Source organism: Medicago sativa, chromosome 5, assembly GCF_051527215.1.
Source record: "Medicago sativa cultivar Bolivia chromosome 5, Bolivia_mono, whole genome shotgun sequence".
NCBI lineage: Eukaryota > Viridiplantae > Streptophyta > Magnoliopsida > Fabales > Fabaceae > Medicago > Medicago sativa.
The window spans coordinates 54,873,184-54,890,712 of record NC_140753.1 but is presented as its reverse complement, the minus strand read 5'-3'; the positions used below and the strand labels follow the sequence as shown (position 1 = coordinate 54,890,712).

Here is a 17,529-nt window from a genome sequence, read left to right as displayed (position 1 = left end):
AAGAGAAGATGAAAGCGTCGCAGAGTCGACAGAAGAGCTACCATGATAAGCGTAAGAAAGACCTTGAGTTTCAAGAGGGAGACCATGTGTTCTTGAGAGTTACTCCAACGACCGGTGTTGGTCGTGCATTGAAGTCAAAGAAGTTGACTCCAAAGTTTATTGGTCCTTATCAGATATCCGAGAGAATTGGCACGGTGGCTTATAGAGTTGGCTTACAACCTCATTTATCGAATTTGCACGATGTGTTTCATGTGTCGCAGCTGAGGAAATATGTTCCAGACCCATCCCATGTGATTCAGAGTGATGATGTGCAAGTTAGAGACAACCTTACGGTAGAGACCTTACCCTTGAGGATTGATGATCGCAAGATGAAGACGTTGAGAGGCAAGGAGATACCTCTAGTGAGAGTTGTTTGGAGTGGAACGACTGGTGAAAGCCTGACATGGGAGCTAGAGAGTAAGATGATGGAGTCTTATCCAGAGTTGTTTGCTTGAGGTAAATTTTCGAGGACGAAAATTCTATAAGTTGGGGAGAGTTGTAACGCCCGTCTTAATTATTCGATTATTTAAAAATATATTTTTTATATATGATTTACGTGATTTTCATGATTGACATGTGTGAATTTTATGATTCATGAAGTTGAGTGGGTTATATGATTTATAACTGAATTATGAGGGATATTTTGTTGTGGTGAAGTTGCTATGTTGTTATGACTTATTTTATTATTAAATAAAATAAGATTTGATAAATAAAATAAAAATATTAAAAATTGGGCTGTGTTGTGAGATGTGCAATTAGTAGTGATAAGAGTAATTAGGAGAGATAAATAGACAACAAAAGTTAGAAAACATAATGCGTACGTTTTTGGAGAAAAAGGGAGAAAAGTCAGAAAAGAGGAGAACCAGAGGGAGAGCTGCGATTTCATCATAACCAGGTAAGGGTGAGACTAATTTTCAATATTATTAAGGGTATAATTCTATAGGATGAATTTAGCATGATTAGGTTAAGTTTCGGTGAGAATTGAGAATTAGGTTTAGGATCAATTTTGATGAATGAATCAAGAACAGATGTTAGATTGATGCAAAATTAGTGTACAGACCTTAGATATGACTTAAGATGATAATTAGATGCTATTTGGATGAAGGAATCATGAATATAGGTGAAAAGTTGTGATTTTTAGGTTTCTGGCCGTACTGACATTCATCGCTCGCACCTGCGAGCAAGAACACTCGCAACTGCGAGCTAGAACCCAGAACTCGCAACTGCGAGCAACACAACTCGCAACTGCGAGTGACCTGTGAGCTCGCAACTGCGAGCAGAATAACTCGCCACTGCGAGTAAATACGTAGGAACCCAGAATGCACACCTTGCTCGCCATTGCGAGTGAAGTTACTCGCCACTGCGAGTTAGGCTGTTAGTTGCCCAAAATTGTCCCGATGCGATCCTTTCGCACGTGTAGTCTTGGGATGACCTTAGAAGTAAGTTAGAGAGCTGTTTAGGATGCTTTCATAAGCTCCAGAAGTCCGTTATGGTGACTGAAATTAGAAGTGTTGCTGCATGAATGCTATAATGATGTTTTATGATATTTATATTGATGTAATTAATCCTTTATGTGAATGTTAACACATTCAAGCGTTGTTAATTGTTGTATGTTGCTGCTGTTTTCTGTTGTCGACTGTTAGTGTCTTGAGGTTGCATGAGTCGGTCTATGTTGTTGGAATTTAAGAAGTTGTCCATGATTATGAGTCGTATGAGTTGTACACGTCGTTGTCTAAGTTGTTGGAAGTTGAGTTCATTGCATACTCATTAAAGTTGGGGGCTTTAGGCCCGGCAGCCTTTGTGCTCATTAAAGTTGGGGGCTTTAGGCCCGGCAGCCTTTGTGCTCATTAAAGTTGGGGGTTTTAGGCCCGACAGCCTTTGTGCTCATTAAAGTTGGGGGCTTTAGGCCCGGCAGCCTTTGTGCTCACACGTTGAAGAGCCTATTATGCTCATTTGTTGTTGATTGGTACCACATGCATTTGCATATCAAGAAGTTTCATGATGTTTAAGTTGTCAAGTTGTTGTTGAGTTGATAGAGTTGCATGGTCAAAGATGAGTTGTGTCGTCAAGTTGAGTGTTAAGTTGATTATGATTTGTGATGAAAATTAGTAATGATATTTGATGATTGTATTTGTTATGACATGAAAAATATACTGATTGTTAATTGTTGACATGTTATTAATGTTTAAGTTGTTAAATGCATTTTATTGGATTATATGCTTAATGTATTGATTATGAAATCTCACCCCTTCTGCGTATATGTTGCCTCGACCGTGGGTAATGTGCAAGTAATAAAGATTAGAGGCGTTCATGAGTGGACTCTCAGTTGGTGTCTATGTGCTCTGATACGTAACGGGATAGGGGCTTGCATTTACTTCTATTCCTTACGTGTCTCTTTTATGAACTAATTTATGAGATTTTTCAATAAGGCCTGCGTGCCAAGACTTTTAAATGTTGAACTATTTTCCGCTGCAATAGTTTAAGATTTTTCATGATGTTGAATTTGAAGGATTATTATTATTATCCATTTTATGATTTAAATGAAGTATGTGACATTCCGTTGTGATCAAAATACTCTGATTTTAAATGAAATTTTTATGTTGGGAAAACGGGGTGTTACAGAACTCCTAAAAAAAATACTTATTTAAAAAAGGAAGAACATTACGAAAGAAGTCCTCCCTAAACTAACCGGGAGCACTACCACACAAGTAAAACTATGTATGCTAATTTTTTTTTTGTCTTTAAGTTTGACAAAAATACCAGGTTAATCTTTAAAATTTTTAAGTTTTAAATAGATCTTTTAAATTGTTAATTTAATTCATCGGGACTTATTTGAACTTAAAAACTTAAAATATTTAAATATGTGCATTAAATTAACAACTTAAATGATCTATTTAAAACTTTAAAAACTTAAAAAATCCTGATATTTTTGTCAAATTTAAAGGACTAAAAGAGGTATTTGGCCAACTATACTAGCTAAAGCATGATCAACAAGTTTATTCTGACAATGATTTTTTTTTGACAGAAGATAACTATCTCATTTCATTAATAAGAACATCTTGAATACAATCATGTAATATAGTGAAATCTTGGATACTAGCATAAAATGTGGCCGCCCTAGCAAGTCTACGAGCAACCTCATTTGCTTGTGTGACAATGATTGTCTAACTATTAAACCATTGGTTCCCGTAAGCATAAATAGTGTTTTCTCTTGATAACATCCACCCATGGATTTTTCCTCGTCTATACAATATTTCCAACGCCAACTCCAAATTTACATAACGAGTGTGTTTGGTGTAGTCGACTAATAATTAACTGTATATTGGTTTGGAGTACTGCTTCAACTCCCTATTTTTGGTGCATATATATTTATGGTTCAAAAAAATATGCTTGATCTAGAAGTTCAATTATATTTCACTCATACAAAGGGTTATCTAATATGGACTTTAAAAAAATTTAAAGATGGACTCTTGTCATTTATAACAAATATTAATAAAATATTACATCTCTTTCTCTTTTTATATTATAAAATTAAAATATATCATTTTACTAAAAATGGTAAGAGTTCATCTTAGATTGTTTTTTGGAAGTTTATATTACTAAAAAAAGAATCAACAAATATGTTAATTAAAAAAGTTTTTTTTTAAAAAAAAAAGGAAAACATTTAGGAAAAAAAAACAAAATGTATTAAACATATACTAATGACTCATAATTGAAAAATAACTCTAATTTATTTCAGTGTCATCAACTTGTCTATTAAGATGGTATACTACTCCAATTTTAAATAAATCAAACAAAAATAAAAATAAAAACTAACATTTACAAATGAATAATAGGGTAATAATACCCCATAATTCCTTTTGTCTGAATTGAAGTTCAGGAGTTACAAAACATTCTTGATTAATTCCTGACCTCGGATAAAGAACATATAATCAATGACTACTAAACTATTTGGCTTACTACAAGGCTTAGAAGAAGCTTACTTGTCAACCAAATTTTTTACCTAATAAAATCCTTATGACCAGCCCATAAAGAAATACATTAATCATCCCTATAAACTAGTCCTTGCAAATTTGAGTCACTCTCTTTCAACCTCATATTTCCATTGAAATCATGGTAAGAGGAGGAAATCATGGGGTCAATGGCGTTAAAATCTTTGGCAATGAAAATATAAATGTCAATGACCCTTTCATGGATAGATTCTTATGGGGTCAAATGATTCACTACCCTAACCATCAACAAAACAATGCAAGTATGTTCCCTTACTCTTATGGTTCCAACCATGAGTTTATGTGGCCAAATACTCAAGAATCAAGCTTTGTTGTTGATGGTGTCTTAGCAAATGAAGAGGCTTTGAAGTGGACTAACTTCAACCAAACTTCCACATTGTGCCTTAAGGATATTCAAGGTTATGGTGAAAACACCAACATTGTGGGAAGGATAACTAAGAAAGAGACTTCCGAGGTCTTGATCAAAGGACAGTGGACAAACGAAGAAGACAGGTTAAATTCATATCTTATATCGGGTTTGAGTACCTCTTATATTCTTTTTTAATCGTATATCTATATATTTTGTAACTTTAAAAAAAAGGTTCTTTATATAGAAAAAGCTCCATTTTTTATAAAGAACTATGATTTGTACTAAACTTTTATTTATTAATGTGTTTTATTTGTTATGATGATTAAAGGAAACTGATAAAGTTGGTTAAGCAATATGGCGAAAGAAAATGGGCTCAAATAGCTGAGAAGTTAGAAGGAAGGGTTGGCAAGCAGTGTAGAGAGCGATGGCATAATCATTTGCGTCCTGATATTAAGGTTAGATATATATGTACCCATTTTTTGATTTCATATAATTTTTTATTACAAGTTTTGTGCTTGAATTTGACCCTAGGATGATATAGTAGCACAGCGATAAATTTTGCTTCTACATAGTTGCATGTAATTGATTTCTATTTAATTTCAACTATGTTTTTTGAGATTATTCATTGAAATAATATTTTCCTATTTATCCGATGATCTAGATTTAGATTCATATTTTTCAAGGATCTGTGTCTTTTAGGGAGAATCTATGTTTGTTATCTGCATACATAGGTTGATTGATACAGCTAGAGATCTAATTTCTTTGTTTTCTTTATAGTTTTTTTACAGTTATTTTCTTGTTAGTTTGTTTTCTTCTTATAGTTAGAACATATGTCTTGTTAATATAAATCATCAATCTTGATGTGGGCTTCATCCATTATTAATTTAGCACAAAATAAAAATGTAAAATTTTGTTCTAATCTACCCTTTGATAAATGATACTTTTTGTCTCTCAACAATTTTTTTGACAAAATTGTTCCTTAACATTTGAAATATGTCATTTTTGATTGGTGAAATTCAATTTTATTAATCAATTCAATTTCTTCCAAAATAAACAACATATTTTCAAGATACACAAAAACCATAAACAACATATTTCAAAGTAAGAGAACATCACTTTTCAAAAAATGTCTAAAACCAAATTTTAAACATTTTTAAGGACGAAAACATTCTTAACCTTACAGCTTTAGAACTTGGCATTGAACCTCATATGCAATACTTATATTTTTAATATTTTTTTCCTCTCCAAATAATTACATACATTTTTATTTACAGATTTTTAATTAGTTTAGTTTCAATAATTTTTTTTTAAGTAACTTTCAAAATTGTAATACTAATTATTTTACTTGGGAAACTTATAATTAATACTTTCACAGAAAGATAGTTGGAGTGAAGAAGAAGAGAAGATATTAGTAGCTACACATGCCAAAATTGGAAACCGTTGGGCTGAGATAGCAAAGAAGATTCCAGGAAGAACTGAAAATGCCATAAAAAATCATTGGAATGCCACTAAAAGGAGACAAAATTCAAGAAGAAAGAACAAGAAGAATGAAAATAATTCCAAGGGATCAAAACTAAAGTCCTACATACTTGAAAACTATATCAAAACCAACACCTCCATCACTACAAAAATTACCAACATACCCTCTTCCTCTCATGCGACACTTTCCTTTAGCCATGAAGAAAATCAATCAAATCCTTTTTTCAATGAATTACCTTCTGAATCTTTTTCCAATGAATTACACTTCATACAACAAATTTTGATGGATGATAATAATCAAAATGTTGTTGATGATGTGAATGAGAGTGAGCTTGTTCATTCAATCCAATACCCAAGTTACAACATGCACTTGGATACTCCTACCTCAATGAATAATTTCCTTCCTTATGATCTTTACCTCTCTCAATTGTTGAATATGTAGCCTCATGCACTAATAGAAAAAGTTGAAATAGCGACAAAAATTTAGAGAAAGAAAAATATAAAATGTGTCTCTAATTCAGGCTCTAATGTATAAAGGCGTATTTTTTTTCTCGTCTCTAATTTTTGTCATTATTTCAACTTTTTCTGGTAGTACATGATGATTCCTCATTTCATCCATTTTTGCTGGATATGCATGGGATCAAAACAAGGCAAGGATTTTGAGCTGGAAGGTCAAGATTGGAAATTCTCATTTCAGCATTTTAATTAGTTCAAATAAAAACCTAGCTATAAGTTTTTTTAATTATTATTATTATTATTATTATGAGTGGAGCTATTAATGTGATGCTTCTAATATGGATATTAATTGTGGTTTAGGCGTTTCTAAACTATTTGTTGTTTTCTTTTGATTTGATTTAGCTGCAATAATAACGTTTAATTGCATGGAATTTACTGTTTTTACGTTAACTCCTCTTTCCATTTATGTCATTTTGACTGATTATAGCTTATTATTTAATGTGTGTTTTCTATACATTGGAATCCTATGTTGAATGATTTTAATGATTCGATATAGCAAGGCTTATGTTATGCCAACTCAATTTGTCAAAAAAAAAAAAAAATGTTATGCTAAAAAGTTTTTGACCGTTCGGGTGTTTCCAAATGTTATAGGATGTTTGCAAATGTTGTAGGTTCCTCTTATGTATTACATTTAGCATCAAAGTTAGTAGTTAACATTATGCTTGAAAATATCTATACTATATAGTATAAAGAAAACTACCTCTTTCAGCACATTTTTGGGTTGGAATTTTCTTTCCAAAAATACCCTTAATTTTAAATACAAATAGCCAATTATAAAATAACATGTGGATTAATAATCAATGTCACTAATCGTCACCGTTAACTTTCTTTTACCACCGTTAACAACAAATCAAACTCACAAAAAGTTTAAAAATTATATCTGCATTCTTTGATTCATCATAGTACCCTCTGATCACATCTCATCACCTCTAAAAAATTAGAAAGTTCCAAGGCTCACGAACTTGATTCATACTTCTAAACCATTGACTGGAATATCTTTAAGGTCCACTTCATGAATTGAATATCTTTCTGTTTTATCCTTCGAGCAATTTACTTTCCGCCAACATTACAATTCAAGCTTTGTTTTTACTTTTTTTGTTAGAAGAATGAATGAATCGGAATTTGAGAAAATCAAAGTTGAACAATAATCACTTATGAAAAAAAAAATCCAAAGTTTATGTTTTTTCCTGCTTTATTTCTCACGAGTCTATGAGTTTTTTTAATTTTTTTTAAACAAAAATAATAGCCGATGAGGATTAGACTATAAATCCTCTAAAAAAAATTAGTAACAAACGTGAGCAAAAAATATTGTTAAAGATTGGACTTTAAATCCTCTAAAAAAAATTAGTAACAAACATGAGCAAAAAATAATGTTAAAGATTAGACTTTAAATCCTCTAATAAAAGATTAGTAACAAATGTAAGCAAAAAAAAAAGATTAGTAACAAACTAAGCAAAAAATAATGTTAAAAATTGGACTTTAAATCCTCTGATAAAAATATTAGTAACAAACGTGAGCAAAATATTATGATTCAAAATCTTTTAGAAAAAGATTTGTTAGCACTATATTAAATGGACTATAAATCCTCTAAAAAAAGATTAGTAACAAACGTGGGTAAAAAATAATGTTAAAGATTGAACTTTAAATCCTTTGGAAAAAAATATTAGTAACAAACGTGAGCAAAATATTATGTTAAAGATTGGACTTTAAATCCTCTAAAAAATTATTAGTAACAAATGTGAGCAAAAATTAATGTTAAAGGGCAGACCATTCCCAATGTCGGAATCTATCTTCCACGACATGTTTTCAGTCATGGTCAATTATATGTAGCTTTATCGAGAGGAGTTTCTCAAAATTCAACAAAAGTTCTCATTAACGAAGGGAAAATAGAAGGAGAAGATGGAGACTTTACGAAAATATAGTTTTTAAAGATATTCTTTGATCACAATCATAACAATGTTTCTTTTACATAAAATGTCATTTATACATTTATGTTATGATGTTACTAATTACTATTAGAATAAACAATAAAAAATCATTATTTTTTATTTATTTTATATGCAGACAAACTAAAATATGTATAGTTCATAAATAATTGTTATATATCTTGACAATATTTTGTTTATAAATCAATATATCAATAATTTCCATTAATATTTAAAAATTTAATCAAAATTATACAAACAAACATAATAAAATAATCACATGCGTTAGCGCAGTAGAAAGAGCGGACAGACGGGCACGATAGTGCCTGTCTTTCCGCTAGTCTTAATAAAGAAAACTAACTTAGATTAGCTTTTTAAAGTAAGTAGGAGATCATCAATAATTTTATCTTTTTTCTTTTCTTATTATTTAACTAAAATTATACCATTATATAAAAGAGATGTTTAAGCTAAAAAATAACAATAACTACCCGTCAACTTTAATTTTATTTATAAAAGATATTATCTTTACCTTTAATTTTAAAATAGATTTTGATGAGTCAGGCCAAATATAAACTTAGTATGATGATATCGGATATCCTGCTAGGATCGCTTGTATTCTCGGAACTTAAGGGTGTGTTTGGATTGGGTTTAAAAAGGGAAGAGATGAGAGAGCTAACTTTTTTTTTTTTTAATTACGGATTATATAACATGTTTTTATTTTAGTTTACTTTTTTTTTTAATTACGGATTATATAACATGTTTTTCTAAAATAAATTAAACATGATTGAAGTATTATAAGATCATTTATAATGTTATTGGTAAAATCACTTTGCGACAACATTTGAAACAGCCTTTTTCTTTCCTCTTCTTTTCGGAAAAAAACAATCATGGACGGTCCCAACGTTGGACTATGTGTGGCTAAAGCCACACATCCATTTCCCAACTATATCAAAACACTTATGTTTCGCGTGAAATAAATAAGTGCAACACATTTGCTATGATTTATAAGTTTTTGAAGTTGACTTTGTTCTTGTTTGTAAGGTTTAAACATGTTTTTTCCGCTATGATAGTTGTGAAGAGTTGGCTATGTAACAAAATGAGTGGTTAATGACTAAATGACCGTATTATAACTTATATAAAAAAAATGTTCTTTTAACAATTATCAATAAATGTTATTTTAACTCATTTTCAATAAATGAATAGACGACAATTTTCATTATAATAATAAAAAAAATATATGGATGAGGTATGTCACAACTTTAAATCTTTTACTAAAATAAAAACACCCGCTACGGTTCACAATTTTCTAAGTTTTCTAATTAATTGTGTCAAAAAAAAAGTTTTCTAATTAATTACTTCACAATCTTTTTCCATTTAAAATATAATAGGAAAAAAAAACATCCATTACATCTCAACATTCACTTTTTACATAACCAACACCCAAATTAAAAAAACATTGAAACACAAATATGAAATAACAACATCTAAATTTTAAACACAAGATGAACACATTAACATACACAAGTGGGAACAATGCATCTTATTAAATACTAAAATTCTTTGAATTTCTTCCCTGCAACCAAAACATCCTTAATGCAAGCTGACGTGGCAACCCTTTTCCTTCTCAAAGCTTACGTGGTTGCAAAAAAACCTTAAGCCCATTCTTCATAAACAAAGTAAGAGACATTTTCTGCTCCACAACGTGACCGGGAACCTGCAATAGCCGGTAACGTAACAGAACAGCAGCAGCCACTGACTTCATTTGCAAGTAAGCCAAATCCTTTCCCAAACAAGTTCTTGGTCCAGCATTAAAAGCCACAAACATGAACCCTTCTTTAGGTGGTTCGAACCGGTCACCCCGAACCGAAAGCCACCTTTCCGGTTTAAATTCCAAGCAATCTTCCCCCCATATTTTCTCCATCCTCCCAACAGAATAAATCGAATATGTAACCGTTGAACCCGCTGGAACAACTGTTCCATCGGGAAAAACATCGTCCACGACTGCCTGCTTGATATCCTGCGGCACTGACGGATACAAACGCAGTGTTTCCGCCAGTGCCGCTTTCAAATAAACCAATTGATCCGCTTCACTGAAATCAAGCGGATCCTCTGTCCATTTTTGCTTTTCTCCTCCTCGAGTTTCCTCAAGAACAGTGGTTAACTCCTTGATTATTTTCTCCTCAACTTTCGGATGGTTCATGACCAGCCAGAAGAACCAGCTGAGAGCAACTGATGATGTGTCCCTTCCGGCCAAGATGAAGTTTAAGATTATGTGTTGTAGCACTGTTGCGTTGATTGGTTTTCCATCTATGTCTCGTTTCTTCATGAAACGAGACATTAAGTCATCGGAAGGGGTTTCCTTGCGATCTGAAATGGCGTTGTTCATGTATGTTTCTACAATTTGGAGACTTTGTTTTAACATTTTTTCGGATCCTATGCCGAAAAGTTTTTGAAACCTCCATATTAGACCTGGGTAGAGGAACCTATATATGTTGAGCAATTATTTTTGTGAGAATGATATAGATGACTAAATTATAATCTCAACATGTATCGAAATAACACTATTTATTAATGAGAATGATCAAGTTACTCAAGGAGCAAGTTTGAGTTGACAAAATTCTGTCAATTATTAAACGGAATAACTCAACTAAAATATATGCTTGGAATAACATGACCTCTCTTATTATATTATATTATCAAAACGAAATTCACATTATATATAAAAGAAAAAATTTAATTTTTGACAAGTTTTGTCCAGGAAAATCACAATGAATCATGTGTGACTTTAGAAATAATTAATCTAAATGTTAAACATTTTAGTGATTAGCTGGTTAACTATTCACATTGATGACGTATATGAATTAAATTTTAAAAATAAAGCAAAATGGTTTTTCTTTTTAAGGAAAAAATAAAGCAAAATGATTTTTATTAGTTTTAAACAGAAAGCAAATTAAGTTAATTATGACATGTGACTGATGATTTTTTTTGACAAGCGACTCATTAATTAATCCTACCCAAATCACGTTTCACAATAAGCTCAAACATGAACTTAATTAAGATTCAAAACCATATGTCTACAACTATAAGTAAGAGTTACTGACCTGTGCATGGTGGCTTCAGTGGCGGTGTCAAAAGCAACAGAAAAGGGGTTTTCAGGTAACGCCGGTGAAAGAGTTTCAGGGTCTTTACCTAACGTAAGTCCACAAATATTATCAAATGTTAATCTTAACAAAAGATCTTGTAAATCCACATAGACATTATCTTTAACCGATTTATCCAAAATACACCAAAGTCGGTTTTTGATGGACCGGTTCACCCATCGAGCCATAGCTAGTTTCAATGTTCGTGCCGTGAATTCGAGGGCAGCGGTTTTACGTTGCATTATCCACGTTTCACCGTCGCTGTTGAAAATGCCTTGGCCCAAAAGATCGTGAAATGCTGTTTGCCACGTAGGCCCTTTCGGGTAATTATCGAACCGGGTTCGAAGGATGTGTTCGAGGTTTTTAGGGTGGCATGTGACGGTGTAGAACCCTTGCTTGTGAGCCAAGAAAGGAAAGGGGATAATGCATGTTTGGTATGTGGCTGAACCACCAGTTGCTCGGAGATTTTCCGCGATCCAATCATGAACTCGGTTCCGGTTTTTGAATAGGGCCGGAAGGCTACCGATGAAGGGCCATGCTTTTGGACCGGTTAGGGTTCGGGCGAGGAGATGGAACCAAAGGAAATAGGCAGAGAGGGAGGCTGTTAGGGTAAGGAGAAGAGTGAGGGTCTCCATTTGTATGTGATGTGATTACAAGGGTTACATTCGCGTATATATATTATGTGGAATGAGTATGACATTATATGACAAGGTTTTCTCTTTTTGGTAAACATTATAAGACAATGTTTAGCTCTTTTTGGTAAACATTATAAGACAATGTTTAGGAGAGAGTTGTTGGGGGAAGTTTACGTATAAATATTAATAAAGTGGTCAATATTAGGTGGATATATCATCTGCAGACATTTATAGGAATTATTAGGAGAATATATATGTACGGGGTAGTTGCTATGAAAATTGTATTTGACATTTTTGCTTTTAGAATAATTGTTACAAAGTATGATGCAATTGCCTCTTGTCCTATGTATACGTTTTTACTTTTTCTCATTATGTCCACTCAACCTTTGCCCATAAGCTTTAAGAGATCCAATTAATTTCAACACATTTTTATCATCTCAAAAATAAAAACAATCGCATTCTTATAATCCACTAATTAATGTGTGTACTCTTCAACTTTCGTAAGGCTTCATATATACGTAGTTGGCATTTGTCATATATATAGTTAATCAAGAAAGTATTTCGAAACTGATATTTGAATATCTTTCTAGTGAAAAATAATAGTAGCATTTGGGAGTGCGTTTATTTAGGAATTTGAATTGTGTTGGTACCGTTTGATATTTCTTTTCCCTTAAATAAATATATTCGTTTTTTTTAATAACAACATTTCACCTTCAAAAATAACATTAAACCAATGTCTCAATATGTCTCAATATGAAGTATTTTAAAATCAATACTTCTGAAGTTCTCTTATGTAGTTTGTAGCTATGTTTTCTATCCATACTGCTATACCAAGTAGATAATGATTTTTTTTTAGAGGAACCTAGTAGATAATGATTGTATGTAATGAAAAAATGTACACGTATTTAATATAAATTTGGACAAAATACACATACCTTTAATTTACTTATATTTAATATTGGATTATTATTAAAAAACCACAGTAGCTTTTGTAAAAAAAAATAAAAATATTATTGCCTTTTGAATGGTAGAAATAACCTTAATTAAATTAATTAAATAATGGTATTAGGTTTGAAATAAAAAAGGGGGAGTGAAGGTAAGTGGGAAAATTATGACGTGCAGATTGAAATACGATAAGCCGGTGGTTTTTTTTATAAAACCGGGCAGTTATTTTCTTTTGACAGATGACATGCAAGCTAATCATGCAAAGGATCTTTCAAAAAGATCATGTAAAGGAAAATTGGTGCCGATACATCATCTATATTCCTTCATATAATATAAACTCCATTATTGCTTTTCATTATTTCATTTCTTTTTTCTAGTGGCTTAGATACTTTTTATAAACTAAAAATTGTGTGTCTTTGCAAACATAGCTCATTGATAGGGACGTTGCATTTTTTATATAGAGGTCGAGTTTTAAATCCTAAAAAAACCCCTACTTATTCATTTTAAAATTGAAATTCAAGTCATTAAACTACATAACAAAAACTAAAAGATTAGAAAAAAACTAGCATACTCCCTACTTATTCCTTTTCATCTATTAAAGGTGACTAGATGAATCGAGTGATTTTATATGATAAGCATGATGTAGTGGTGGAGGATGTGGGGGATAGCGAAGAGCGTTTGTGTTAAATTTAAGGGTGAGAAAAAGAAATAGGTTAGTATTTTATTTAATGTGGAGAGTGGAGGTAGAAGAGTTAGTGATGGTGGGGGAGATGAAGGAGTTATAAGGGTGTGGCTGTGAGTGACTGAAGGGGTTGATGGAGGGGGAAGAGGGAGTATTAGAGCTGGGGTGGGAAGTGGGGGGATCAAAGCATAGTTGTGGTGTTTTTTTTTTTTAGGCTAAACTACATTTTTAGCCCTCTAAGTTTCAAAATATTGAAATTTTGGCCACCAATTAAAAAGATGGCAAAAGTGACCCCATGTTTTAGAAAATAAGCTCTTTTGGTGTTAACTGTCATTAATCATTTTAAATCTATCAGTAATCAGGCAAGTGTTGATTTGGTGAGAGAGACCTTTTGGTGATGAGGTGAAGAAGGGAGTGTAGGAGTGTGATAGTTACAAAAGCCCCGATCGTATTAATTTTAGTTTTCTTAAACACTAGTAAAAAATCAAAGTTGATTTTATGAGATTTCTAGTTGAGTTCTACAAGAATATAAAGTTAGTGAAAGCATCAAATTGTATGTTTATTGCTTTGATTCAAAAAGTTGTTAGTCCGAATAGACCGTCTAATTTTAGACCAATTTTGTTTGTTGGGTGCATGTAGATAGTGTTGGCTAAAGATTTGGCCAATAGATTGAAGTTGATTGTTGGTAGTGTAATTTCTATGACCTAATCCGCTTTCGTAAAGGTAAGGTAAATTTTGGACGAGAATCTTATTGCTATTCTGATTCTCTTTTATGCACAGGAGGATGTGAGAAAGATGAAATTGTTGATTAATTATTGTGATTTCTTTGGTAAAATTTGGACCTTGTTTCTAAATAGGCTTGATATCTATTGTGTTCTTCTTAATTGTTCTTACAATATTGCTCTCCAGTTTCGAGGTTCTACTTTATTCTCTAAAAACATTCGGTCCAATTTGCATATGATTTGTCTGGCTTGTGTTTGGAGCATTTGGAAGGAGAAAAGGGGTCTTGTTAACTTGTGTCATAAGGGCACAAGTTAATGAGCTTAAAATAGAATTAACAAATAAATTTTATATTTAAATGATAACTTTTGAAACTTTCAAAGCATTGTATGCACAACTTTTAAGAAAAAGTTTCTACATTTGGTTCCTTAACTTATGCCCCAAGGCACAAGTTAACATTTCCCGGAGAAAAATTATCGCATATTCTATAATAAAAGTCATCATTACATCAGGGTGTGTTAGATAAAGTGTAAGTTTTAGTTTTGATGGTTAAAAGCTAAGAATTGTAATTGATCTTTTGAGCTGAAATATTGAAGGCTGGCTCAGTCCATATATTTGTCTTGGGACGTCAACCTCGTGATTCTATTGCATTTGTTTTGTTGGTTCAGTTTTAGTGTTCTTGTATTATTATGACTTTTTGTTGATTTTATTATAAAAGCATCTTGTACTCAAATGACATTTTTTAGTAATATTTTAGCTTCTTGAAACAGGAATAAGACGACAATAAGTTTTATGACAATTTTTTATTTTAAAGGAGGGAATTCTAGATTGAATTTTAGTAAGGTAGATTGCCTTTAACTACTGAAATCAAGTCGATATCTTGTATGACAATTTTTTATTTTATTTTAAAAAATCCAAGTTTCAATGCCAACTTCCTCCCATTTTCTTTGTAAGCTTGCGAACACAATGGTGGAGTGCAAGAGAAAGGGTCGTTAGAGACAGTTAAACCGCTTTTAGAAAATGGCCTTGTGCGAAATTCTGAAACAACAGTTCGACAAAATGATAGTTTTAATTCAAAAAAATATTGAATGAAAAAAAAAATTATTTTGGACCATCTAATGTGAATGAACTCTGGTGGTAATATAATATTATGAATCAAAATTATCAATACTAACATTCATTGTCCGTCTATCCATTTTTTATTGCACTAATGTGTATAAATTACGAAAATTAGATTTTATAAAATTTATATTTTGATTAAATTTATTTTGTTTTTAATTAGAATTAGTAGATTTTTTTTGAGAGAGAGAGAGAATTAGTAGATTTTATAAAATTTTTATTTTGATTCCTTAAAAAAATGAAATTTATATTTTGATTAAAATTATTTTATTTTTAATTAGAATTATAGATATAAATATTTTACATTTGTATATTTTAACGAACTATACTTATGTTTCAATGACGCCAACAATATAAAAATATAATATAATTTTTTTAATGACAACAACAATATAGTATTCTTTTGGAAAAACAATAAAACTTCTTATAGACAAATTTGTTTAAGGTTATAGTTAAAAGTGATAAAACCAGTTCATATTCAAGCCAGACCAAATTTATGTATTCTCTTTATATATAGTATAAATTAAAAATAAAATAACCCATAGATTTATTAAAAATAATATGTTAATCATAACCTGATTTTTTTTAAACGTGGAAAAAAATATTATTATTAATCAAAATGACATTCAAGATAAAAAGTATCTCTCTCTCTCTCTCTCTCTCTCTCTCTCTCTCTCTCTCTCTCTCTCTCTCTCTCTCTCTCTCTCTCTCTCATGAGATGACATTTACGATCCTAATTTATTCTCTTTCATCCACCAAAGAGGGCTAATTTAAGATCAATTTCTTTTACCTCAAATCACTACTCTAAATCACTTTTTTCTTCCTTTTTATTTAAATAAGTGTTTTTTCGCATCTATTTAGTTTTTTACTTTCGTGATTTCGTCGTCTTAATGCGACGTTGTTTTGTTCCTCGTCTTTGAGCAGCGTTGTTTGTCTTTTTTGTCTTGTTCAAGTGTTTATTTGGTTCAGATTATTAGATCAGCTTTGATCCAGTGTAGATCCTAAAACTTGAATATATTTGTAGGCCTATGTACTTTGCCGTTTTATAATAAATGTTGTGAGTTTGTTCGCAGATTCATCCTTTTTTTTAGCGAATTTATATTGTATCGATATACTCTATCAATGCGAATGCGTGAATATTATTTATTTTTAGTCAAAAAAATGACATTAAAATTATTTTATAATTATTGCAAAAGGGAATTAGACCGCAATACTATCGGTGACAAAAATTTAGAAGTATGTTACTCCGTCATCCCAAATTATAAGTCGTTTTGACTATTTAACACAAATTAAGAAATAATCAATGTTATATGGGAAAATGAAATTATATTATATAACTTTACAAAATTATCATTCATTCATGTATATGGAAGAGAAATTTTAAAAATTGAAAGAAGAGAGTATTAAATAGTAAAACGAACGGTAGGAAAAAAAAAAATCAATAGTGCTTCAAAAGTATTATAATGCGACCAATATTTTATGACTAATTTTTTTCTTCAAAGTTACTTATAGCTTGAAACAGTGGAAATACTTCTTTATTTTAAATTATTTTACTCCTTTTAAATTTCCAGTTGTATTTCAATCATTTAGTTAATGTAAACGTTTTGGTAATAATCATCAGTTTATTTTGTAACCAAAAAAAAAAAAAACGTTTTGGTAATAAATGAAACATGTTTTTTTTTCAATTAGTAATAAATGAAAGTTTTTTTTTCATTAAAATCAATACTATTAATTATTTTTTAAATAACCGCACAAAACTAAAAATAAAACACAATTTGAGATTGAAGAGTATACGTCACCAGTAAAGGGCAACCTAATCATTATTGGCCCACCAAGGTGCTCAAAGAAACTAAACTGGTTTGTGGACTAAAAGTAAAAATAAAACTGGTTTTGATTGTGCCACACGTCAAATTCACAACCGTGCTATAATCATTCATCTATTGAGAAATATACTCCTATTATTTTAGTAG

General features: G+C 31.1%; 2 protein-coding genes across 2 annotated transcripts; one reads left to right on the top strand and one right to left on the bottom strand.

Annotated features, from left to right (window-relative positions):
* The first annotated feature begins 4,152 nt into the window (after window positions 1-4,152).
* Window positions 4,153-6,319, top strand: LOC146923145 (uncharacterized). The gene is made up of 3 exons (XM_085715859.1): window positions 4,153-4,541; window positions 4,727-4,853; window positions 5,774-6,319. The coding sequence occupies exons 1-3, from the start codon at window positions 4,153-4,155 to the stop codon at window positions 6,317-6,319; spliced, it is 1,062 nt and encodes a 353-aa protein (XP_085571985.1).
* A 3,339-nt stretch (window positions 6,320-9,658) lies between these two features.
* On the bottom strand, window positions 9,659-12,104 carry LOC146923144 (cytochrome P450 86A1-like). The gene is made up of 2 exons (XM_085715858.1): window positions 11,420-12,104; window positions 9,659-10,801 (listed from the first exon to the last, which is right to left on the bottom strand). The coding sequence occupies exons 1-2, from the start codon at window positions 12,091-12,093 to the stop codon at window positions 9,943-9,945; spliced, it is 1,533 nt and encodes a 510-aa protein (XP_085571984.1). The 5' UTR covers window positions 12,094-12,104; the 3' UTR covers window positions 9,659-9,942.
* Window positions 12,105-17,529: the final 5,425 nt, after the last annotated feature.

Bases quoted from the DNA above. Each gene is read 5' to 3' on its own strand.
- LOC146923145 (XM_085715859.1), top strand. From the start codon at position 4,153: ATGGTAAGAGGAGGAAATCATGGGGTCAATGGCGTTAAAATCTTTGGC. The intron at 4,542-4,726 runs GTTAAATTCATA...TGATGATTAAAG, and splicing joins TGGACAAACGAAGAAGACAG to GAAACTGATAAAGTTGGTTA. The intron at 4,854-5,773 runs GTTAGATATATA...ATACTTTCACAG, and splicing joins ATTTGCGTCCTGATATTAAG to AAAGATAGTTGGAGTGAAGA.
- LOC146923144 (XM_085715858.1), bottom strand. From the start codon at position 12,093: ATGGAGACCCTCACTCTTCTCCTTACCCTAACAGCCTCCCTCTCTGCC. The intron at 10,802-11,419 runs GTCAGTAACTCT...CAACATATATAG, and splicing joins ACTGAAGCCACCATGCACAG to GTTCCTCTACCCAGGTCTAA.